The 26,133-nt window shown below is 49.3% G+C and overlaps 1 protein-coding gene across 3 annotated transcripts in view; it reads left to right on the top strand.

The window, feature by feature from the left end:
* LOC111866552 (nuclear hormone receptor FTZ-F1) overlaps nt 1-26,133 on the top strand; it is a 180,970-nt gene that overhangs the window by 130,637 nt on the left and 24,200 nt on the right. For all 3 annotated transcript variants that reach the window (XM_023855610.2, XM_023855609.2, XM_023855608.2), the window contains one exon: nt 20,860-21,641. In XM_023855610.2, coding sequence (XP_023711378.1) covers nt 20,860-21,641 — 782 coding nt within the window. The remainder of the gene's footprint in view (nt 1-20,859; nt 21,642-26,133) is intronic.

Below are 26,133 nucleotides of genomic sequence, written 5' to 3'. Positions count from 1 at the left end.
ATTCCTGGTACTCATTTGTGTCAGAGGCTGAGTCAACCCCAGGGCCACAGTGCGGCTGGAAGGAATAGGTCAATTGAAAAATCCAGCGACCTCGTCAGGAATCGAACCCGCGACCTTCAGAATTGTGGTATAGTGCCTGAACCAACTGCGCTACCGCGTGCCCCAGTTAGATGGCGACGCTTCCGCTGGGGATCAGGTTCTCACAGTGGTACATATAAGGACTACCGTGATCTGGGGCATAACGCCGTGGAGTCGGGTAGAAATTCAGCTACGTTTCAGAGGACCATTGCATCATTCCTTAGGATAGAACGAGCCTGTTTAACATCTCTCTTCGTCCATGAACACGGACGCAGTGTTTTCCCCCGAAACGTTATTCTTCCAGCCGCGCTATGGCCCTGGGGGTCGACTCAGCCTCTAACAGAAATGAGTACCAGGAATGTTCCTGGGGCTAAAGGGCGGCCTGCACGTAAGGCTACAACCTCACCGCCATCTGTGAGCCGATTGTCTAGATAATGTGGGAACCTCGACGTCCTGTTACAGGGATAGCTTTACATTATACCTTACTGCTTAATATAACTTGCTCGATGGTTATTATTATTAATAGTAGTAGTAGTAGTAGTAGTAGTAGTAGTAGTAGTATGCGATGTTCTGAGCGTAGCCGAACTGTTATGTGGCTTCTTATTTCTAAGGTCCAGGTTTCCCGTCTGTACCCTGAGACTGGTAGCCCTGAGGGAGTCGTGGTTTTCCCCAGTTCCTCTAGGCAAGTGCCGGAATCTCCAGCCGTTTGGTGCTGTCAGACAAGCCCTGGGCATGAGATCTGGTTCTTGTCATAGTGTTTACACCGTGTAGTCTGGTACATACGTGCCAACGTGTCGGAAGTATCTGCTGTCTTCAGTCTGCCCTGTAGATGGAAGCACGACGTTCGTGCGTGCGTACCAGACTACACGGCGTCGCACTTCATATGATCGTGCCTTCAAACAGTTGCAAGGAAATGTTGGAGCCTTGAGGCCTGGGGGCGCTGTGTGTAGGAGCGTGTGCTCGCAGCAATTGCGAACTTCATCGCAGGGCCCATTATCCGTCTGAATTTGCTTCTCTTTAATGTGAAGGCCGTGAGCGGGTTGCTAGGTGACGCCGGAGCAAATATCAGGTCGGTTCTTTCCAAGGGACGGCAACTGTATGACCCTGACCCCATCTTATAAAGTAGACCTTACCGTAACTCGGATCAGGTTATGTGGGATTTGTGGTGGACTAAGTGATATGGGGTAGGTTCCCCCTGCCAATTGTTATTCCACCAAATGCTCCATCCGGGGCTGGTACAGTGGACTCAGTGTCACCCCACCGCAACAAAAAACAAACTCAGTGGCTTCTAGTTCGCAAGCGAACTATACCGACCGAGCTACCGCCGCTTGTCGGCGAAGTTAGTGTCAAATTTTGCGGATAGAGGGTGTCGCGTGGTCAGTGCAAGGAATCCTCACGGCCGTTAATCTCTGTTTTCTAGACCGGAGCCGCTATTTCCTTGAAATAGCTCCTCAGTTATCCTCACGAGGCTGAGTGGACCCCGTTCCAGACCCACTACTTCTCAGAAAATCTGGTAGCGCCGGGAATCTAACCCGGCTCACCCCAACCCACTGTAATTAAAAGCTGTTAGACTGTTCAGTGTCATGTGGTAGGGTAAGGATTTGGAAGGAGGCACTCGTGATGCAATGGAGGGACTGCAAGGGACAGTCGATGTGCCGGTCAGCATTCGAACGGAGTACCTCCCGAATTCAAGTCTATACCGTTACCGCTGTGTTAACCTGGTTGGTGCGCCGGTGGTATTGTTGCTTCTGGGTGATTATAATTCGAAATGTTAAATGACTCATTCCTCAGAGTAACGGTGTTCCTTTAGAGACGCTGATAGTTTCTGAGTTGGTGGCCACCCTGTTCTGGGACGCGGCCGCCGTAGCAAGTGTCCAGTGTTCGCACCTCTGTTTGCAGGGCCCCACCGCCCGATATTACTGCTAAGTCGGTCGATATAGCTTTACGGTCCGGACGACCGAGGAATCCCGGTTCTATTCCAACCAGTCCACACAGCCTCCTATCCCGAGGGTAGTGGGGGGGGGGGTCTCTCGGGAGGGCATGTAGTTAAGTAACCTCCAGCTACAGCGTAGATCCGTGGCTCCCTCCCAATCTGGGAGAAGAATGTAGCACTGTTGTCAGTTCACCTGAAATCTCTGTATCTTGTAAGTGCAGCCATGAACACTGAGCGCTCACGCCTGGCTTATGGCTTGCCGACGTTAACGTCGCCGTCGGCCATTGCTGTATCAAGGCGGTCTGAGCCCCACGGTGATAGGAGGTAGAACTCTGCCAGAACTGTACGGCTTGAATTTTTCGGTAGTCATACTCACCACGCGTCACGTGACTGATCTGCTTTTGGAACCCAAGGTAAATGAGATAAGGCAGAACCTGTTAAGCAAAGCTGTGACTGGTGGGGGCTTGCTTATATTTTGTGGTCACATGCGTTGTGTGTGTCACGTGACACTTACTGTAGACGGAGTTTAGATTGGTAATCGGATTTATTGGAAACTTACAGATCGCAAGTACAAATAACTACATCAGTCTCACTGAATTCAAAGATCGCTTTGTCTGCGGCACCAGAGTATTCTCAGTCTTAACTAGCCGTTGCTTGATAACGGCTGCCAACGGCCTCATCTAGCAACTTCTCACTTCTCACAAGTGCAACTTCAAAATTTCTCTTCCATTGCGTTTTCTACGAGTATCATCGCCTGGGAAACGTGTTCACAGAGCTGTATCCTAGCAACGGCTGTTGTACTATCGCCTGTGTACAGCGGTTACTTGATGGATCCACATGTCATGTAGGGCATGGGACAAACCATGTTCCTATCCTTCCTTAAGGACCACACCATGATGGCGGGTGGAGGTATATCTCCATACACTCTTAACCTCGGAACTAGTTGGAGATGAGTGGTCAGCTTCGCGCCCCGGTCGCTTTTCCTCAGGGGAAATAACATTAATTTCTGCTGAATAGGGAGGGAGCCGGGATAGCGTAGTCGGTATAGCGATCAAGGGGTCACAGTTCGAGGCCCGCCAGACTCAAAAATTTTCTCCACGTCGTCCAGACCGGCTCTGGGGCCCACCCATCCTCCTATCAAATGGGCGCCCGTCACTCATTCCTCGGGGATTAAAGAGGCTGGGGTGTGAAGCTGACCACCCACCCTCATCTAGTGCAGAGGTCAAGAAAATAATGTATACCTTCACTCCCCCATACGCCTTCATGGCGTAGTGCTTAATTATTTAGGCACAGGAACAGCTTTAGCTTTTATGTATTGAATAGGGCCGATCAGCGACCCCTACGTCTGACACATGAACTATCTTCGCTCGATCGAACGCTGGGATCGTGGGTTCGAATCCCACTCAAAGCATGGATTTTTGTGTTTGTCTTGTCCTGTGTGTAGGTAGCGGCCTCGCGACGGGCTGATCCCCCTTCCAAGGAGTCCTACTGTCTGTGTAAAAAAGATTACGAAACTGAATAAGAGTCCAGGGCCCAACAAAGGGCTGTAGAGCCATTGATGAATGAATCTATTGAGAGCCTATCTACAGGCTGCGGAGAAGAGAGGAGCACCCTTGTCTGGAATCGAACCCGCGATCAGCGATTGCCCACCGAGTAGCCTAGGACAATGGGAGGAGAGAGGAGGAGAGAGCGAGAGCGCCCGCCGTGACGTACGCAACAGTCATTAGCGCTCCTGGCGGAGTGTTTGCAAGCAATTAAAGACACCGGTGTCCTTGACGTCGGACAGTTTTCTTCCTCTGTGGAGGCGGCCATGTGCTGGAGTGGGCAGACTGCCAACTGCGCGAACCGAGGCACGGACCTCGCCGCACGCAACTCCACTGGATTCATCGCGTTCTCACTATACCGCAAATGTGTATGGAGGAGTGGAGGTACAGCTTGACGCCTTTTTTAACCTAGGTACCAGATAACGTGGCCAGTTATACCCGAGTAGGGAATCCCGGTTCCCTTTGGATAGGAGGGTGGATGGACACCCGGCCGGGAATTCCTCGGCCCGACGCTGTACAAACTGAGCTATCCCGGCCGCGATAATTGGCAGGAGAAACGGAAGTACTGTCACAGTACCAATTGAGAAACCGGCACTATAGATCCGTCGGTCAGCAGCTACAGCCTTGTTGCAGTTCCAGTGCGGGCGGTGTGCTGCCAGGCGGACCCAAGGCCCCGCTGATTGTTCGCAGGTCAGTGCCCGGCTCCCCCCGGCGGGTCCGCTTTTCGAACCCCGTCACAACAGTCGCATGTCGGCGTAAGCTGCAGCTGTCGGTTGCACTTTGATGTTGGCCACGACAATTTCCTCTCAGATATCACACGTCTTTGAATGTTAAATAACCTCCGCATCTGATAGCTAAAGCTATCCCCGTAACAGGCTATGGAGGCCTATAGGATTGTGAGACATTCGGCTCACAGATGGCGGTGAGGTCAGCCTTACGCACCGACCGCCCTTTAGCCCCCAGGAAGATTCCTGGTACTCATTTCTGTCTGAGACTGAGTCGACCCCAGGGCCATAATGCGGCTGGAAGGTTAGGTCAATTGAAAAATTCAGTGACCTCATCTGGAATCGAATCGGCTTGTAATAAGCTATGACTTCTTGACACAAGTTGGCACAAACCGCAACCCTTTTGAGTTAGATTCGAACGGTTCCCTCTTCGAATTCCGGAGTGTAATCATAAAGTCGGTTACGACCGACTCCTTCCTCATATTTTTCAGTTCGTTTGGGCCTGCTGACTCTTCCAGTCACTCGAATGTAAGAAACAGGTTTAGGTCGGGCCATCCCAGCACGTTGCAGGGCCACCACGGCACTCCTCCATCTGCGACCCTAGGCTGTGTTGCTCTCGGTACTGAAGGCGTCTTACGATCGCCGACAACTCCGGCCATCGGACGCTGTACGGTTGGAGGCACTCGCGACGTCTTGACGGCCCGCGTCCGGTACCGACGGTTGCAGCAGGAAGGCTACAGCAAGCGTGCGCCATGTCCCCGGGGCGTGGCACCAACCATCCGCTTCCTGTTGTGTCGAAGGTTAAGAAAAGACGGAGCTCTAAGTACAGTCCTGTATACGCCATTCCTGGGATGCGCTTTCTTAGTTAAGCTCAGAGCGGCTTTTGCCTATGAGCACTAACATTTTAATGGTGGCCTTACGAACTTCTGAGGCGTGTGCCGCGTAAAGTTGTCCCTGTGCCTAATTAAACACTCTACCATGAAGGCGTATTGGAGAGTGGAGGTGTAGCTACACCATTCTTGAGCTCGGCACTAATTGGAGGTGAGTGGTCAGCTTGGCGCCCCTGCCTCCCACTCCCACGCGTGTTGCTGGGGCAACTTTACCTGCAGATCTGGTCCATCGATCTTGAGGGACAAAGTGGAACAGTGAACCAGCAAGACGCAGATAGTGAGCACGGCTTCCTTCCTTGGGGTTGCTGGCTTGGCGTACCCTTCGATCCAGATAACATAGGAAGTAGGTTCCTCCGAAACGTCAGTACATTCTGCCATAAAGCGGAATGTAGTACTTTTCGTGTTTGTTGTTGTGTGTTCTTGTTGCGAAGTGCCGTGACATGTAAACAGTGCTGGCAACATTGCACAATGCATTGAGCAGATTACGCAAGGCTTGTCAAGGCCAGGGGAAAGTTGCATCTTTTTTGTTGGTCTAAAAAATAGCAGAGTAAATGCAGTGGGAAGGTAACATAGTCGATTATCCCTCTGAAGCCTGAATATGCGTCGGAATGGCATATACAGATCCAGTCCATACCTCACAGGAAACACACCCCGTTTTCATAACGACGACCAAGCGGCAAATGCTGTTCAGGGAAATAATTGTTGGTCATTGTGAGAATCATATAAAGGTAAAGTTGCCCCTGTGCTTAACTAATTATGCATTAAGCCATGAAGGCGTATGGGGGAGTGGGTGTATAGACTCCTGTTTCGTGACCTCGACATTAGTTGGAGGTGAGTGGTCGGCTTCACGTCCCGGCCGCTTTACCTTCGGAGAAAGAACTCCCGGTACCCATTGGATAGGAGGGTAGGTGTGCCCGGGAACTGGTCTGGACGTCATGTAGATTGGAAAATTCTTGCTCCCACCGGGACTTGAACTCCAACCTCTTGGTCATCCGGCCCATAGCTAGTCGCTATACCGATTCCTGTGAGAACCATACGGAACACATAAATACACTGCGTGAGCAGAATGCAGAGTTTTAGTATCTTGAAGTCCGTACCTCACAGGGAACACACTCCGTCTCCCTAACAACGCCCAACCGGTTAATGCTGTTTAGGGAAATAATCGCTGTTTACTGTGAGAACCATACGGAACACATAAATACACTGTGTGGGCAGAATGCAGAGTTTTAGTATCTTGAAGTCCGTACCTCACAGGGAACACACTCCGTCTCCATAGCAACGCCAACCGGTTAATGCTGTTTAAGGAAATAACCGCTCTTTACTGTGAGAACCATAGGAACACACATATACACTGCGTTAAAGCGGGCGGTGTATATAGTATAAAGCAGTGCTTTAAGGGGGTAAAGGGACCTGTGTGACACATCTGCAAAGCTTTGTGTGGCTCCTAGGGCCGCATCAGAGATTACGTTTTACTTGTACAGTGTTTAGTTCCATGGCATCTGAAGGGGCAGAGAGGGGAGAAGTATTTTCATGACTGGGAAATGTACGATTCGACTGTTAGCTGATCGTTAGTAGGAACTTGCGGAAATGCGGTGCTGGAGACAGATTCTGTTCGGTTTGTTATTTAGCGAGTTGCGCTCGGGGTGTTGGCAGAAACGCACGAAGACCTTACGTAAGCCGTCCGTTTTTATAGTTTGGTTTTAACGAAAATTTAGTGACCCTCGCCAACTATCAGATGTCATTGGAATCCGCCCGGCAGTCCTCGACTTGTTACATGCTTGCACGCAGACGGACAGAACGATTTTAATGGGTGCTTAGCAAGGATTCGAATGTGCGTAGTAAGGAGATTGAGGTTGGTTACGCATGTAGCACGCATATGAAATTAGTTCAGGTGTATACTGAAAGTATAACGTTGGCACTAACTCGCCGATAAGCGGCGGTCACTCGGTCGGTATAGTTCGCTTGCGGACTAAGACCACGGAGTTTGCTTGTATACGGAAAGAGGTGAATAGGTAGACGATCGAAAAAGCTGGTCCAGATGCAGTACTTTAGACTTGTGTTCGGGGTGCCCACGGTTCGAATCTCGGTAGGGGACTCAGGCTTATCGCGATATTCCGTCAGTCCCTCGAGACTTACCAGGATGGCGCCTCGATTAGGCCATGATCACTTCCTTCCAAATACTTTCCAATTCATTATCTTCAAGCATCATGCATAGATAGTACCGAATAAATATTATCTGTAGTGATTTACTCAGCAGGATCTCAGCTGTCATCAGACGATTCTAGTGGCCGCGCGGTCTAAGACATGCGCACTTCGCTCGCTCTGCAGTGTGCACTGTAAGCTGAAGCTGCCCCTGTCACAGGCCGTGGATGCCCATAGTGCTGTGAGACGTCGAGGCTCCCACATTATCTAGACAATCGGCTCACAGATGGCGGGGAGGCTGTCAGCCCTACACACCGGCCGCCCTTTATAACCCCAGGAATATTCCTGGTACTCATTTCTCTTCCTGGTACTCATTTCTGTTAGAGGCTGAGTCGACCCCAGGGCCATAGTGCTGCTGGAAGGCTTAGGTCGGGAATCGAACCCGCGACCTTCCGGCTTGTAGCATAGTGCCTCAACCAACTACTCTACCGCGTGCCCTCATGTGTTGCGGGCTGCCCAATTGAATGTCAGCCTTCATCAGTTCGTGACGCGCTGTTGTTTCATGCTGGTCGCGGCGCGCCCTCGAAGACGCCGTAGCGTCAAGTACTCACAAGGAACTCTTACGCTTACATGAGTGTGTCTATATAGCGTAGTGGAAGAATCTTCTTCCTCCACCAGTACCTCATCTCCTCCATACGCCATGATGTCATGCGAAGGAACTGCGGTGATGCACCGTCGCGCCTCACCGTGTTCTGCCCACGCCGACGTCTTGTCGCCATGGAGACGGTGGAATGTGACTCCGTGTGATTTCATAGATAGATAACCAACGTTTGGGCAGTGGTTCCGCAACTTGGTGCCTGCCCTCATTGTGGGGGGGGGGGGGCATGAGCAGATAGATGTTTGTTCTGCTGAAATTCTTTATCTCTCTCCCATATGCACCCGTCAGAATTGTTAATTCGCATATTAAGAAGATTGGAGTGATTGGATTGAATTGTTAATTCAGATATTAAGAAGACTGGAGTGATTGGATTGAATTGTTAATTCGGATATTAAGAAGATTTGAGTGATTGGATTGAATTGTTAATTCGGATATTAAGACGATTTGAGTGATTGGATTGAATTGTTAATTCGGATATTAAGAAGATTGGAGTGATTGGATTGAATTGTTAATTCAGATATTAAGACGATTGGAGTGATTGGATTGAATTGTTAATTCAGATTAAGAAGATTGGAGTAATTGGATTGAATTGTTAATTCGGATATTAAGAAGATTGGAGTGATTGGATTGAATTGTTAATTCGGATATTAAGAAGATTGGAGTGATTGGATTGAATTGTTAATTCGGATATTAAGAAGATTGGAGTGATTGGATTGAATTGTTAATTCGGATATTAAGAAGATTGGAGTGATTGGATTGAATTGTTAATTCGGATATTAAGAAGATTGGAGTGATTGGATTGAATTGTTAATTCGGATATTAAGAAGATTGGAGTGATTGGATTGAATTGTTAATTCGGATATTAAGAAGATTGGAGTGATTGGATTGAATTGTTAATTCGGATATTAAGAAGATTGGAGTGATTGGATTGAATTGTTAATTCGGATATTAAGAAGATTGGAGTGATTGGATTGAATTGTTAATTCGGATATTAAGAAGATTGGAGTGATTGGATTGAATTGTTAATTCGGATATTAAGAAGATTGGAGTGATTGGATTGAATTGTTAATTCGGATATTAAGAAGATTGGAGTGATTGGATTGAATTGTTAATTCGGATATTAAGAAGATTGGAGTGATTGGATTGAATTGTTAATTCGGATATTAAGAAGATTGGAGTGATTGGATTGAATTGTTAATTCAGAAATTAAGAAGATTGGAGTGATTGGATTGAATTGTTAATTCAGAAATTAAGAAGATTGGAGTGATTGGATTGAATTGTTAATTCAGATATTAAGAAGATTGGAGTGATTGGGTTGAATTGTTAATTCAGATATTAAGAAGACTGGAGTGATTGGATTGAATTGTTAATTCGGATATTAAGAAGATTGGAGAGATTGGATTTAATTGTTAATTCGGATATTAAGAAGGATGGATTGATTGGATTTCAAAATTCTTCGGCGTTACCCATGACCGGAGAGAGAGCGCCTTGGTCACAAGCGATTGCGAAGGGATTACATTTATATCAGTAATAATTTGGGGGGAGGGGGGATCACTAGCTTTCGGTGAACCCAATCAAAATCAAAGTTGGGGCAGCAGTGGTGTAGAGGAGCCTGCTACCCCTTCTGCCCTCCGTCATGTCGGTAACTTTCTACTAAACTGCACGGAGTCACGCCCTAGATGACCTCTTCTGGTCAACTGCTTATGTTGGTTCGGCCGTCCTGTTCTCATTCGTTGGTTTATAAACACTTTCCCCAGTCTTCTGGGACGGTCGCTGTATAGCCTACTAGATATTTACCGACGTTTCGGAGGAACTTTGTCGCTGCATTTTCAGGATAGAAATCTACTGTCATGACAGTCTCGTGCTTCACAGAATGAACTAAATACACCTAGATACTCTGTGGGAAGTGACGGTTTGTGTTCCGGTGGATATTTCCCGACGTTTCGGAAGTGCCGCTGTGAGAACCTCAGGTCCCATATATCTTATTAACAACACCTAAATGTTAACAAGAAAAGCAGTTCGTTAAACAGCGTCTTGGAAAGTGTTCGCTGTGACACACAGTTCTGAGGCCTGGAAGCGGCCGGTCTGCACTACACTGCACGCATGCGCGGCACTGCATAGCAGAAGAGGCGATTCTGGGTGAGAAGGTTGCGCCTGGCGGCATGCAACACACAATGGCCCTCCGCTGTTGGCATTTGGGCACGACGCATGGCGACTGCAGTTGCAGTTGCTTTACAGCAACCTCACGGTATTTGTGTCTTGTTTATTTAGGTGATGAGGGAGTGTGGGTTGAACGGGACATGTAGCACGCATATAAATTCATACAAAATTTTGAATAAGCCCGGCTTGTGGGATATAACGCCGTGTAGTCCTTTGAAAGTAAGCAGGCGTTTCGGAGGAACATGTCACCTCCAGCCTCAGGGCGCAAGAATAAGCCAGACAAGACAACACCATGAAAGAGGCAGCGGGCAGAGCGTTATATCTCACCGCCTGAAGGAAGGAGGCCACGTGGATTTGGGGATAATATTAAAACGGATGTTAATGAAGTAAGATGGCATGTGGACTCGAATCGGCTGGCTTAGGGCAGGGACCAGTAAAGGGCTCCTGAGAACGGCAGGAAGTCTCTTGACCACCTGAAGGCCGTATTGTCTGTGGCAGCTCGGTCTGTGCTGCGTCGAGTGAGTCATGAGTTACAACGTCTGTGGAAGGAAGCCGCCCCGGCATTTGCCTGGACAGACTGATTCGAGCCCTGTATCGCACGAAACAGGAATTATGATTGGCCCCAGGGTTTTGTGTTTGAGGGGATGAGCGTTCCAGCTCCATGCAGATGCATGAGACCAGTTTGGCAACATGGCGGGCCGGATTACCTGTTGCGGGTGGGCGTGAGAACGAATCTGACGGCGGCGGGCGGGCTGGCTCTTCCTCCTCCATCGATATCTCGAGACCTAAGGCTCTCACGACTGTGGCTGGGCTGTGACGCCGTGTAGTTCGGAGACGGTTCTCACGTTTGTGGGAGGTTAGAGTCGTACACTGCTCCGAAACGTCGGTAAGTGTTTACCGGATAACACGGCGTCACATAACAAGGGAAGGGTTTACATCAGTTACCTCCGTGTTCTAGGTCCTTCCTGCGGTATGATCTGGTGGTACCCCGGCAGCGTCGCTAAGCGCAGGCGCGGGTCACGTCCCCGTAAGGGGCCGCGGAGGCCCATAAAGTTGTGAGACGTCGAGCCCCCCGCATTTTCTGGACACTCAGCTCACAGAGGGCGGTGAGGTTAAGTAAAGGTATCCCTGTAAGAGGCCGCGGAGGCCCATGGGGTTGTGAGACGTCGAGCCCCCCGCATTTTCTGGACACTCAGCTCACAGAGGGCGGTGAGGTTAAGTAAAGGTATCCCTGTAACAGGCCGTGGAGGCCCATAGGGTTGTGAGACGTCGAGCCCCCCACATTTTCTGGACACTAGGCTCACAGACGGCTGTGAGGTTGTCAGCCTTACGCCCCGGCCGCCCTTTACCCGCCAAGAAGATTCCTGGTACTCGTTGCTCTTAGAGGCTGAGTCGACTCCAGGTCCATAGTGCGGCTGGAAGGATTAGGTAAACTGAAAAATCCATTTACCTCATCGGGAATCGAACTCCCCTATCTTCCGGTTTTGCTACCGCGTGCCTTCTAAGTATTCTCCGTGCTTAGTTATGCATTACGTAGTAAAAGGAGTATGGCGAAGTGGAGGTGGAGCTTCACAGTTGTATACCCTAAGCACGCGTCGTGTAGGAGGGGCTTGGTGGGCCCCAGAACCGATCTCCTGACGGGAATGAAACCACAGTTCCTCTGTCGCCCATCCCTTAGTGGAAGTCGCAATGCCGACTGAGCCATAGCAGCTGGAAAGCCTGCAAACGCACATCGCGCTTGTTTAGTTTGCCTTCATTTGTTTCCTGTTTCTTCTATGGAAATCCCTTAATGTAAGGTAGGGCAAAGTTGTCCCTGTGCTCAGTGAAGGCGTATGGGGGAGTGGATATATAGATCCACATTTTCTTGACCTCGGCACAAGCTGGAGGTGAGTTCTCAGCCTCAGGCTTCGGCCTCTTTACCTCCAGGGATAGAAGCCCCCTGTACCCATTGGATAGGAAGTTGAGTGGGCCCCAGCGCCGGTCTGAACGACATGGAGAAGAGAAAATTCTTTTCCCTACAGGGACTCGAACTCCGACCCCTCAGCCTGTATCCAGTCGCTATACCGACTGAGCTATCCCGCCTCACTAAAGCCCTTAATGTTGTCTTCGTAATTCTATTCATTTCCTACTTTCTTGATTTATTTTCTTACTCCTTTTCTCCGACGTTTACATTTCTCTCGTGTCCGTTCGCCCCCCCCCCCGCAGTGCCCTTTGTATTCCACTGTTCTGTCTTCCTCTTTGCAAGACATCCCTGTCTTTGAGTTACGACGCATTCAACAAAGAAATGCAAATATTCGCCGCGGCCTCGTGGCCGGAGACAGCAGCGAGCAGTTCTTGTGTCGCTGTGAATGGATCCTCGGACGGGCCCCGTCTGTTAGCATTGTCACAGCAGCAAGCACGCAAACACATTAACACGTCCAGACTGAATCACGACAAAACCTGTTTACAGCAATAAATATGGCAACAAGGTAATCAAACCAGCATTATTCTATCGCAGTAAACTGTCTCCCCCCCCCCACAGCCCAGACCAGAGCAAGAAGCAGGTAAAATACGGGCAGTAGGAGGGGGGGAGGAAGGTTAAAGCGTGTAATACTGGCCAACACCTGCCGGCTGTACTCCGTATTGCGAGGACGTTCTCTCCAGGCACTCCTCACACCCCACCGTGGCCCCAGGGCTCTGCTGGAGGCAGGGGAAAGTGAAGTCCCGCCGATCACGGTGGCCACTGAGCGCTGGGATCGTGGGTTCAGATCCCATTCAAGCAATGGATGTCTGTGTTTGTGTTGTCCTGTGTGTAGGTAGCGGCCTTGCGACGGGCTGATCCCCGTTCCAAGGAGTCCTACCGTCAGCGTAAACAAGGTTACGAAACTGAAGAAGAGGCCAGGGCCCAACAAGAAAGGGTGATGTCCCTGTATGTTTCGGCCTGTCTTGGCCTTCATCAGAGGTTTCATCGACTCTAACTGGAAATACTCTGTATAGATAAGGATCTCGTGTCTTTAGAATCATGGTCAGAGATGCGACGTTTTAGTTAATTGCCTCCAGATTGATTGCTGGCGGTTTGGTGGAACACGTCCCAGTTGCGTACCTGCAGATGTCTGCAGTGTTAGGCCGAAACATGTGTAGTCACGGCAAACTAGTCACATCTGAAGGAGCATACACTTTTTACACGTGTTATGGGTCGTGACGGAACAGGCTGCACGTAGTTCAGATACAGTCCCTGTGCTTAATTATTTAAGCACCACGCCATGAAGACATCTGAGGGAATGGAGGTATAGCTCAACTATTATTGACTTCAGTAGTAGATGGAGGTGAGTGGTCAGCTTCACGACCCGACCGCTTTACCCCCTGGGAAGAGCCCTCGGAGCCCCTGGAATAGGCTAGGTCGGCCCCAAACCCGGTCTGGACGCTGTGGAGAAGAGAAAAATACCGACTGAGCTAGAGGGAAGGTTCTCAGGCATTTACCTCTCGTCCTTTTCGTAGAGTTAACTGTGGAGATAGGGTAGAGCGTTGGGAAGTGAATTTTGTTTGAGCGGAGCAGAGGTTTACCGCCTGATAGGAAATTTGATATGAACGCTGGAAAGGTAGCAATAGGGTGGAAATGACATTTTGCGTTGCGAGGGCTGCATTAGGGCGATATTTTGATGTCACCTTGCTTGAGGACCTGCAGTGCAGCGTGGAATTCGGGTAACTTAGAATTTCCTCTGGGACCGAGGAAATCATCGAAAATCTTGGATGTAGTTCACCAGTTACAGAACCTGCAGACGAAACCTGACATTGAGATCGTACCTCGCCCCCATCTTGCTAATACTGCACTGCCATAATCTTCAAGTTCTACGTATTCTTCTCCCTCCTCGAAATTCCCGTAAACTTCTGCCACGTGCCGCTAGAACCTCATCTCACGAATATCGGAGCTCCGTGGTGCCGCGAGGTTAAGGTGTTGTTCCGTATAGGCTGAGAATCTTGAATGCCGACTCACGTCTGAGGAGTCTCGTTGTACAATTGAGTCTGTTCCTTGCAAACGGGAGCAAGTCCAGCGGACGCGGCGTGGACATGTTCCCTTTTTCAGCTACCCAGTTCAATTGAAATGAATGGGATAAAGATTTGGGGGGCGGGGGGATATGAGATCTAAATATAGACCCTGATCCTAGGTGGCAGCATCTGTCAGTATATAGTCTAATAATCTAATTGCCTTGTATCAGGTGTGCAGCTGTCTGAAAACTTGCGGTCTTCATTCTTTCTGTCCACAGTTCGATTCACTTTGTGTCTGGTGTGGCACTAGCCCTCCCCCCCCCCAGTCCATACATAACAGCAGACCAAAATTTATGTATTTATGTGTTCCGTATGGCTCTCACAGTAAACAGCGATTATTTTCCTAAACAGCATTAACCGGTTGGGCGTTGCTATGGAGACGGAGTGTGTTCCCTGTGAGGTACGGACTTCAAGATACTAAAACTCTGCATTCTGCCCACACAGTGTATTTATGTGTTCCGTACGGTTCTCTCAGTAAACAGCGATTATTTCCCTAAACAGCATTAATCGGTTGGGCGTTGTTATGGAGACGGAGTGTGTTTCCTGTGAGGTACGGACTTCAAGATACTAAAACTCTGCATTCTGCCCACACAGTGTATTTATGTGTTCCGTATGGTTCTCACAGTAAACAGCGATTATTTCCCTAAACAGCATTAACCGGTTGGGCGTTGTTATGGAGACTGTGTTTTTCCTGTGAGGTACGGGCTGAATTATTATTTAAATGGGACTCTGGCTTGAAAGGCTTTATGACCAGTAGGAAACGCCACAAAAGAAGCATTTGGAAAATTATGTAATTCGCAGATGGCTGTGCCCCAGATATGTTACAAATTGTACAGGCGTTGGCCTGCATGTCTTCGGGAGGTGCTCGGTTCGAAACTTGCACGGGACACTGGTTTGAGTTTTCCGTTCTTGTGATCCTCTCCACATAAACGTTGGAATCGTATCTTGATCACACCACGACCACTTCCTTCCAAATCCTTTCCAGTTCATCGTCCCACCATGCGACTCTGTGTAAACTGAATTTCCTGTAATGGAGTGGATTTATCTGGCTTAGATTGGCGTGCGTCATGTGAACGCGGTAGTGAAGCTGAATTTGCATAAACTATGGCGGATGTTTGACCATGTGAGCGACTGTCAGCTTCTCAGTAGGCATTCTGCTTCATGGAATGACTTGTGAGCTGGGGCATCCAGTTTGAGCGGGCTATACCGTGCGTAACATGGCGGGGATGAGGCCACGTGATATTTCCGGCACGTGGACTTGGTTTAGTTGGCTGCCCGCCCGGATGTTCATATTTCGCGGCATCTTGGCAAGATGTGTGTTACGTAATGAGGAACTTCATGATTTGTACCCCTCACTGAATAGTATTGGGGTGGGGGTACAGGCAGGGTCGATGAAAGGGGCTGGACATTTAGCACGGATAAGGGAGATCACATGCGCACAAAATGTAGGTCGAAAAATCTAAAGGGAAGAGACCTACCCGAAGAAATATTCCTACATGGGAGGATAATATTAAAATGAATCTTAGTGAGGAAGTGAGAGTGTGCGCTAGCTTTGTGTGGCTTAGGATAGGGACTATTGGCGCGCTCTTGTGAACACGGTAATGAACCTTCTGGTTCCATAAAACGCGAGGAATGTTGTGAGCAGCCGAATGGGGATTAGCGTCCCGAGAATTGGCTTCTGTCAGTGGAGTTAGCACTCTGCTGGAAAGGGTTGATATTGAGCGTGGTATGATGTCGTATCAACTGTGAACGTTCTCACGATGCGGCTCTGTAGCTCGGAGCGAGCCGAACGCTTCCGAGGCAGGGTCGAAGACAAACGAAGCAGGAAATCTGCAGACACAAGGCGAGATGGCAGGCCGAGACGCTCCGTCACCGAATTATACACGGCGTCACAAGCCGCAAGATCCCACTGTGACTGTGAGCTGGCCGAGAAATGCAGTCACCGTATCGCCGGGTCACCGGCCCGTGACGGTGACTCGTTTCCCTCACACAATCACGCGCGGCATGTTGGATTTCCTGAAAACAGGCGTCACGTTTGCTCTGTTCTGTATCAACTGATTTAAACCAAACTTGGCCTCATTATCTGAGATATAACGCCGGTCACAGTGGCCGCGCGGTCTGAGGCATGAACTGTCTTCGCCCGCTCGAATACTAGGATCGCGGGTTCGAATCCCACTCGAGTCATGGATGTCTGTGTTTGTAACGGCATTGCGACGGGCCGATCCCCTGTCCAAGGAGTCATATCGGACTGTATAAAAAAGATTACGAAACTAAAGAAGAGGCCAGGGCCCAACAAAGGGCTTTAGGGCCATTTTTTAATGAATGAATGAATGAATGAATGGCAGCATACAGTATATTAAATAATACTAATATTTCGGAGGAACGCAGTGTTTCCATCTTCAGGCTATACTGATATGAAAGCAGTGTGTTCCTTCGATATTTTTGTACCCACGTACCAGACTACACGGTGTCATAACGCAGAAGACCACAATAAGAATTTTTAGCGCTGTGAAGTCCTCAGAGTTTACATCGTTATAATCCATGTTAATGCTGTCGTCTAGGTGTTTCGTGTAAGTGTTTTATGGGGGGGGGGCCCAACACCTGTATTTAGGAGTCGCGATGAGAATGCCCAGTCCACTATAACCTGTAGACTAGTTCTTACGATATTCTTCAATAATAACGTCCTCACTCGAACTCCGACCTCTTGGTCGTCCAGCCCTTAGCTAGTCGGTGTACAGACTGCGCTCTCCAGGCTCACAGGGTTCACAAATTTTACGACCTAACGTGAATCACCGGATTCTTTCCTTGAACACCCAGGCTAGTGAGTATTGCTCAGGCCCGTGCGTAAAGACTGCATACCAAGCTATCAGTCTGATGACTCCTTCAGGCTCTACGCGTGATGTATGCGCCTTCCGAGCTGAAACAAGTGTCACAAGGTTATGTTTGTTTCACCAGCTGGTGATATCGCCAGAGGTCGCAGCTCTGGTGACATAGGTCAGTCAGGGATGGGAACAAGTGCCAGCAGAGTTGAGGGTTGTCGCCTTCGGAAGCGTCCTTGCAGGGACACCGGACGGCAGGGGTGGTGGTGGCCAGTGTTGACAAGTTGATTGGTTGCGGGGGAAGGGGGGACAGCGCCTGACCCGCGATTCACCTGTGATGTAGGTCAGTGTCTCGGATAAACAGTGCGCCTTGCCAAGTGGCTGTTCCAGAGGACTCTGCCATTGGTGTTACATTGCACAGTTCCACGCGGTTCTCACAACAAACAGCGATCACTTCCATAAAACAGCGTTAACAGGTTAGGCGTTGCTATGGAGACGTAGTGTGTTCCCTGTGAGGGACGGACTTCAAGATACTAAAACTCTGCATTCTGCCCACGCAGTGTATTTATTTCTCCCGTATGGTTCTCACAGTAAACAGCGATTATTTCCCTAAACAGCATTAACCGGTTGGACGTTGTCGTGAAGACGGAGTGTGTTTCCTGTGAGGTACGGTCTGCACTACTAAATATTATGTAGATGAGCTTCAGACTTCAATCCCCGTGTGGAGGCCGGTTCGAATACGAATACTAAAAGGGAACCCAGTGCCTGGGGCTATAACTGGGCCACCCTGTCCCTGGGGGATGTAAATACGGGGACCTGGCACTCCAGGTTTGTGGAGTCTCGAAGCTGAAACATGGTCATGCGTTCCTCGGGCCTCGGACCCGAGAATGACTGCGCTGTCGATGACCAGCAGCAGTTGTAAACGACGGACCCATCCTCTCATTAGAGAGGGCGCCCCACATCAAAAAACTCTCAACTGTGTGACAGTAATAAAAATCTAGTCTTGGGCCCCAGATGGGGCTTGACACGAAGAGTGACTGGCCGACTGACCGTCCATCTTAACATAACTTTGACTATTTGAGGCTTCGAACGGGAAAGCTAAGACGTTACGAGAAGACATGTGTGTGAGAATTAGCTAATGTTGCGCTGGACATAGCTCGTTCTGGTCCGCATGCGTTCCGCTGTTCCTGAACAGTTCTAGTTAACAAATTCGTTTTTTTTTCTTCTCAAAAATAGAAGCGGTATGTTGCCATGCCGACGAACAGCCACCTATGTATATTTTAGCCTTTAATGTTAACAGATCCGTATGCATCACTATGTACAGTATATTTACATATAACGGTGAGATAACACGGCAGGGATTACGCAATCTCGCATTACCATAGCAGCGACTGATGTAGGGTCAACAAGTTGCGTGAGCACGAGATATGTAGTTTCTTACAAACGAAGGGGCAGTGTTTTTCCTAGTATATCCGCGTGAAGTACATATAGTGCGGTGTATAGACGACATGGTTTACGATTATTTGTGCGTGTTATTCGTGGTGGATGGCGGTAAGTGTGGGCTCCGACGCATCTTTCGACAACACGTAAGGGCTGGGAGAAATCGGGGAAGGTTAATAGTCCGTAAGTTTACATAACAAAGGAGACTTTCCGTTGAATTCTCANGAGATATGTAGTTTCTTACAAACGAAGGGGCAGTGTTTTTCCTAGTATATCCGCGTGAAGTACATATAGTGCGGTGTATAGACGACATGGTTTACGATTATTTGTGCGTGTTATTCGCATTGTTGTATGTATATACGGTGTCTTTCTATCCCCTCCAATTTTGTCGTTCTCTGTGCAGTCCGTGTCGTATCGAAAGGAAAATAGGCGATTAGTTGTAAGATTTGAGGACAAGCGGGTACTGCCTGGGAACCTTAAAAATCGGAGATATAGTTTCTTACCACAACCCCCCACTTCTTCTTCCTCTTTTCTTCTTCAGAGGAAGAATTGGGTCTAGTAAGATTTGATGTTTTCACGGCGGTGACTGTGAAGAATGCCGTCTTCTGGGATGTGGCGCTGTGTAGATCTTGTGAACCGACGTTTCGGATAAACGTATTGCCTCCATCTTCAGGGTGGAACAATCCGCGAGCGAGGAGTCAACACGAGACGGCATACTTCAGGCGATTGGCCTCCTCATCAGCTTCTACTGCCGACAGCTGTTGAATTCTAATGCGTGTGTACTTTTCCGAAATCGAAGCTTTGGACCTTCTCCTTGTATTGCCGAAGGTTGGTAGGCCTGTAGTGGAATCACTGATCCTTCGGAAAAGTTGGCTTAAGCCCAAATGTGTGTGGCTTGTATTGGGGAGGTCCGTGGTTCCAGTCTCAGCTCCGAGACTTGTCTCTAGTCGCAGAGATTTATCGTGGTTTTCCCCCGGCACGGCAGTGGGGACCTCTGTGTGCAGAAGCCAGGTTTGAAGGGGACGGGCGAGTGGCCCCGAGCTGCTCCCTCCCAGACATGTGGGTCAGGGCCAGTGCCAGTGCATGCGCCCCCCTCCCCTTCCTGCCCATCATGGAAAGGGGGATGCATGGTCCACCGTTCTGAGCCAAACCATCTGCCTGCGAAACGTCTTCGAAGACGCATCGTTGTCAGATAGTGATACAGACCGTGCGGCGTCATTAGAAAGTTACTGGATCCAGTAAATTGGTAAGGTTCCCAGATCAGTCAGTGCGTAACGTACTCTCAGCGATGTTCTTGGGGAAAGGTAAAGTTGTCCCTGTGCATAGTGAAATAAGCGCAGCGCCATGAAGACGCATGGCGGAGTGGGTGTATAGCTCCACCATTTTTAACCTGAGCTCTGGATGGAGGTGATCAGTTTCACGCCTTGGCCTCTTCCCCCTCCCCCCAGGGATCTCTTGCCCCTGCCGGAACTCGATTCCCAGCCGTCCACATGCAGCCCGTCTCTTTACCGACTGAGCTATCCCTGCTTCTCAAAGCTGCTTTAGTCATGCAGTGATGCAATGCTCATTGGCTGACAGTACCCCAGGCGGGAGCAGGTTGGCGTGGCGGTAGCACTCTAGACACTGTCTAGAATCTAGAATCTGGACAGGGACACCAACTGTTCTGAGGGTTTTCGTGGTTTTCTTCAGTCCCTTCAGGCTCGGGTCGAGTATCTCGGTATATCTTAGCCCTTCCACAGTAATGCGTCGTTACTGCCTCAGATTAGATCACAACCGCTTCCTTCCAAATCCTTTGCCAATTCATTCACGAGTCCTGCCATTCGACTCTGTATCATCCGAGTAGTGTCGCCTTAAAATGAACCATAAATCCGTGTGAGCAGTGAATTGGAAAGAATGAGGCCTCGCTGCAGCTAACTCGAGGGCTGTGCTGTGTCGCGAAGCGCCGAATTGTAACGGCCTGGAGAAGAGCTGCCTGTCCTCGGAAACGTCTGTACCCACTTACCAGATAATATAGTGACAACCCTGAAGACGGAGGAAATGTGTTATCCCGAAAAGTTAGTACATATATACCAGATTATACTGTGCCAGCCGTGAACACAGAGGCAGCATGTTCCTCTGAAACACTGGCTTCACCCCCTCCACGGACAGCAACATAATGCCATACGCCTGAACCCTTCTAGATAAGCCGCGAGTTGTGCAGCTACTCAAGAACTTCCCGGCATTTTATGGAACCCCCATCATATCTAAGATCCATATTAATAATATATACCAACCTACGTCTAGGTTTTCCTAGTGACCTCTTTCCTTCTGCCTTTCACGCGAAAATCCTACACGTATTCCTCCTCTCCCCATTCGTCCTGCATGCCCTGCTGATCATTCTGATCACGTGATCCCTGTTCGGCCTACAGCGCTGCTCCACTGACTGTCTGTGTCTGTGTCCACAGCCGTTCGGGCCGATCGGATGCGAGGAGGCAGGAACAAGTTCGGCCCCATGTACAAGCGGGACCGGGCCCGGAAGCTGCAGATGATGCGCCAGAGGCAGATCGCGGTGCAGACGATCCGGGGGTCCCACCACATGGCCGAGGGCGTCACCGTCAGCTACGGCTCCCAGCAGGTGGCGGCGGGCGCCTCGCCCTTCCCGAACCTGCACATCAAGGAGGAGATCCAGATTCCTCACGTGTCGTCCGTCACGTCGTCACCAGACTCCTCGCCGAGCCCCAACGCCGCGGCGCTCAGTCAGGTCAACGCCCCCATCGCCGGCGCGTCTCGTGTCGCCGGCCAGCAGCCCACACTGCACATTGCGGGCAGCTGTAGCGGACAAACCAGCACCCCGACCACTGGGGCTCTCGTCGTCGGCGGCCTAGACACGAAGCTCTGGGCCACATCAAACCCCACGACGCCTTCCCCCCGCTCCCTCTCACCGAAATCCTTCCCCTTCGACGGAGTGTTACCGAACGGCGCCAGTTCTGGAAGCACGGCGTCAGCGGCGAATGCTGGCGCCGGCACCACGACGGGCACGTCGGTCAAGTTCTCGCCCGTCTTACGGGACTTTGTACAGACAGTTGACGACCGAGAGTGGCAGAAGTCGCTGTACGAACTGCTGCAGAACCAGACGTACAACCAGTGCGAGGTGGATTTGTTTGAACTTATGTGCAAAGTGCTGGACCAGAACCTCTTCTCACAGGTGGACTGGGCACGCAACTCCGTCTTCTTCAAGGACCTCAAGGTAGGGCGTACTTATAGAAGGTGATGCCTCCAGCCGCTGTGGTAGGATCGGGTAAATTTTTGCTGGTCCTCGCCAGCACATCCTGCTTCAGCAGGCCTGCAAAGGAGTTGAAAGGGAAGACGGTTAGGGCCTAATAGTGTAACGAAAATAAAGGAAAATAAAGACAACCTTGGGGTTGCATAAAAGTAGAAGTTAGCAGCCTCGCTAAGTCTGTAACATTTGTAGGAACTGCGGGCTTGGGGTTGGGCTTGCCCCACCTGCGTGTAGTACAGAGACCAACTAAAATTCACCCAAAACACCTCACATTTCAAGTCCGAGATCTCCGGTTTGGGGAATTTGATGACCATCGGGTTTTGGAATCAGATGGAGTCACAGCGTCCTTCACTCTCTGATGATGAGGCGACCTGCGAGGTGTCCATGGCGGACAAATAAAAGTCCCCGTCCCTGTATGACTTCGGTTGGCCTGTTTCGGGCCTCAAATCAAGCGCTACTTAGCTTCGTCTAGAAACAGGCATGCAGACTTATCGCCGTATTATCTGGCATTTCTGTTGTTTGGTTTGCCGTGATAAAGGCGCCGTTGAAGGCCATGCAGTGCGTAATGAGGAAAATTGGCCCTTTGCTCTGTCGGTATTGATGTCTGCCGAGGGTGCATCATACCTATAGAGTAGGAAGCCCACAGAATGTGGCGAGCTGTGATCTCTGTCAGTATCTGATGATGACGTAACGTCAGAGATGTTTTGGGCACAGTTTATTCCTGCTGCTCAAATTAACACTTCGTATAAATATGGAATTTTGTGAAAGTAAAACATTTCCTCCTGTGAACGCGTACAAATATCCGTACGGTCTGTGTAGCACACCAGAAGTTAACAGTAGTTAAGCGGCGGATATTCTGCTACAAGCCAGGAGGTCGCGGGTTCAATTCCCGATAAGGTCATTTGATTTTTCAGTTGACTGAATCATTCCAGCCACAATATGGCTGAGCCTCTAATAGGAATCTTGCTGGAGGTAAAGGGCGGCCGGCGCGTAAGACTGACCTCACCGCCATCTGTGAGCCGATTGTCTAGAAAATGTGGGAGCCTCCACTGCCTGATACAGGGATAACTTTTAAGAAACGGATTCTAAACCTCTCCATGCTTGTTCTGTTAGTCGGGTTTCTTTCCTTAACCCTTCATAGAACAGTGGTTACTATACATACCACTTGCGTAACCTTGTCCGTATTCTGCTCACACAGCGTATTTATGTGTTCCGTATGGTTCTCACAACAAACAGCGATTATTTCCCTAAATAGCATTAACCGGTTGGGCGTTGCTATGGAGACGGAGTGTGTTTCCTGTGAGGTACGGACTTCAAGATACTAAAACTCTGCATTCTGCCCACACAGTGTATTTGTGTGTTCTGTATGGTTCTCACAGTAAACATCGATTATTTCCCTAAACAGCATTAACCGGTTGGACGTTGTTATGGAGATAGGGTGTGTTTCCTGTGAGGTATGAACTGAGTATGTACATATTACTTATATGAAGACCCATGCAAAGGCAGAGATCATTCATAAGAGAGGAATCCATCTTCTCGTGAGAGAGGATGTTACATAAGAGCTACGACCGCAAGGGTTCTGTTGAATAAAGGCATTCCCTCTGGTCGTGACCTCAAGGGGCTTGGTGCCAGTCGTATGATTTTAATTCTACTACTATTACTCCGTGACTTTAATCCGCAGGCGAACTATACCGACCGAGCGACCGACGATTGTCGGCGAAGTTTAGTGCCAACTTTTGCGGATTGATGGTGTCGCGTGGTCAGTGCAACGAATCCCCACGGCCGTTAATTTCGGTTTTCTAGATCCTACTACTACTACTACTACTACTACTACTACTACTACTAATAATAATAATAATAATAATAACCGGGCAGGATGGTGTAGCGGATACGATCCTAACTCGTATTCGGCAAGTGCTCGGTTCGAGTCCTGGACGGGACACAAACTATCCTGACAAGAGATTCTTGATTTCCCTGTCCCACCTGGCATATTCCGCGATTGCAGCCTACAACAAATGAGGCCGCTTCCTTCCCAATCCATTCCTATTCATTATTCATCCTACCATTCGACGCTGGACTAGCTACCACAAATATCATGATCAACGTTGCAAGTGTCACTTGCGTGCCACGCGGCCCGGCAACGCCGGCTGGCGGTCTCCGCTGGTTACGTAAGGACCCATGATCGCCCGAGCGTTGCCAATTCTGCCCGACAGCCACACATTTTGCGCAGCGGATGAGCCTTACATACGCGACCCCACGAAGATACCGCAATGGGCCTTACGCGCGCCCTATCTCGCAAGCCTACATATAGTAGAATAACATATTGGCACCTTGTGACTGGGACGCTGCTCATGCTGGACTCAGTACTGGTCAGGCAACTGTAGCTACGCTGCACACAAGTTCCCACTGCGAATAAGAAAAGCAGTTCGCCAGCAGAGACATTCCTCGTTTCGGGGCCCGACAGCATCCATGACCATATTTTTGTTCCCATTTAATACAAGTCAGTTCGTACCTCATAGGAAAAACACTCCGTCTCCATAACAACGCCCAACCGGTTAATGTTGTTTAGGGAAATAATCGCTGTTTACTGTGAGAACCATACGGAACACACAAATACACTGTGTGGGCAGAATGCAGAGTTTTAGTATCTTGAAGTCCGTACCTCACAGGGAACACACTCCGTCTTCATAACAACGCCCAACCGGTTAATGCTGTTTAGGGAAATAATCGCTGTTTGCTGTGAGAACCATACGGAACACATAAATACACTGTGTGAACAGAGTACGGAACTTTCTGTTGCTGAAGCATGTGGTTCATATAGTTACCATTATGCTTTAAAGGGTTAACGGAGATATTGAGGTTGATGCATTGCTTGAAACAAGCATGGACATATTGTTGCGTGTCATGCAATAAAAGCCAAGGGGTTTGGCAACTAGCAACTTTCCCTGTAATTAACCGCTGTGGGATATATGATTAGGCAAGTAGGTATCAGTTGGAGCGCTTTATGTATTAAACGTTACGTAGTTGCCTAGCGATGGGAGAGCAGTTGACATTGATCGCTTTATGCATTGCACTTGGAATGGTTTCCTAGCAATCGCAACGCTGGTGGCACTGTTCTTGGTAGCCCCGTGACGCGCATCGGCTGTGTCAGTGTTACTCGGTCAAGATTACTTTCACCAGGAGAAAGGTGGGGCGGGAGCTGTCTCCAGGCCAAGATCAATGCATCTTCTGGTTCACTCACACAGAATATGCAAAGTTTTGAGTTTTTTCTTAATAATAATACAGTTTGATTCAGGAGGAAATTAAGAAGGTACTGAACTCTGGTAATGCTTGCTACCATTCAGTCCAGTGTTCTGGTCTGCTGTCAAAAAAAACGTAAACAAATTGGAATATACAAAACTATAATTTTGCCTGTGGTTCTGTATGGGTATGAAACTTGGTCTCTGACATTAAGGCAGGAACATAGACTGAGGGTGTTGAGAATATTTGGACCGAAGAGAGATGAAGTGACAGGAGGTTGGAGAAAACTGCATAATGAGGAGCTTCATAACTTGTACTCTTCTCCAAGTGTAATTAGAATGATAACGTGAAGGAGGATGAGATGGGCGGAGCAGGTAACACGCACGGGGAGAAGGGTAATGCGTATAGGTTATTGGTAGGAAGGCCAGAAGGAAATAGACCACTGGGAAGACGAAGAAGTAGGTGGGTGGATAATATTAAAAATTGATCTTAGAGAGATAGGATGGGGTGGTATGGATTTGATTGATCTGGCTGAGGATATGAACCTGTTGAGGGCTGTTGTGAAAACTGTAATGAACCTTCGAGTTCCATAAAATGCTGGGAAGTTCTTGAGTAGCTGCACAAATGAACTGACTGGAGGGCCAGCCCGAGGGACGTGACGTAAGTATTGCGTGTGTTGATCGTGGGTTTGTTTGCGTCCCGGGGGCGGGGATCGGAAAGGGAGCGATAGCGACGCATGGATCGTGACGTTGATAATTGGGTTATTGGACAGGGTCTGGAAGGAAGCGGCCGTGGTTCACTCGAGAAACTGTAGGAATTTACCCGGAGAGCCCGAGGAAGGCCACAAATCCGCAACCAGGATTGCTGAAGTCTCGGCCGAGCACAGAATGAGGGGAGGGATCCAGAGGCTTTGTTGCTAGGCGACACACGTAAAATGGACGCGTCTGAGAAGGAAAGAGCACCCATATCCGAAGTCTGGATAAAAGGGCAGAAGTGGCTGTTGTAGAGAGCAACCATTTTGTTGTGATGGCTCTGTGTTCGATTTGACATGTTAGCGAGATTGGTGCGCCTGTGTGATGTCATGGAACAGCGTATCTCATGCCATCTATCGAACACTTCGGTAACAGATCTATTCTGCTGCGTCATTTAATTCTCTAAGTAGAAATATATCTGCCCCTGGCGGATATCGCACTCCCGTTCCCGCCGCTCCCCCCCCCCC

The sequence above is a fragment of the Cryptotermes secundus genome, unplaced genomic scaffold, assembly GCF_002891405.2.
Source record: "Cryptotermes secundus unplaced genomic scaffold, Csec_1.0 scaffold575, whole genome shotgun sequence".
Lineage (NCBI taxonomy): Eukaryota > Metazoa > Arthropoda > Insecta > Blattodea > Kalotermitidae > Cryptotermes > Cryptotermes secundus.
Note: the sequence above shows the minus strand (reverse complement) of the source record. Positions and strands in the feature narration are given on the sequence as shown.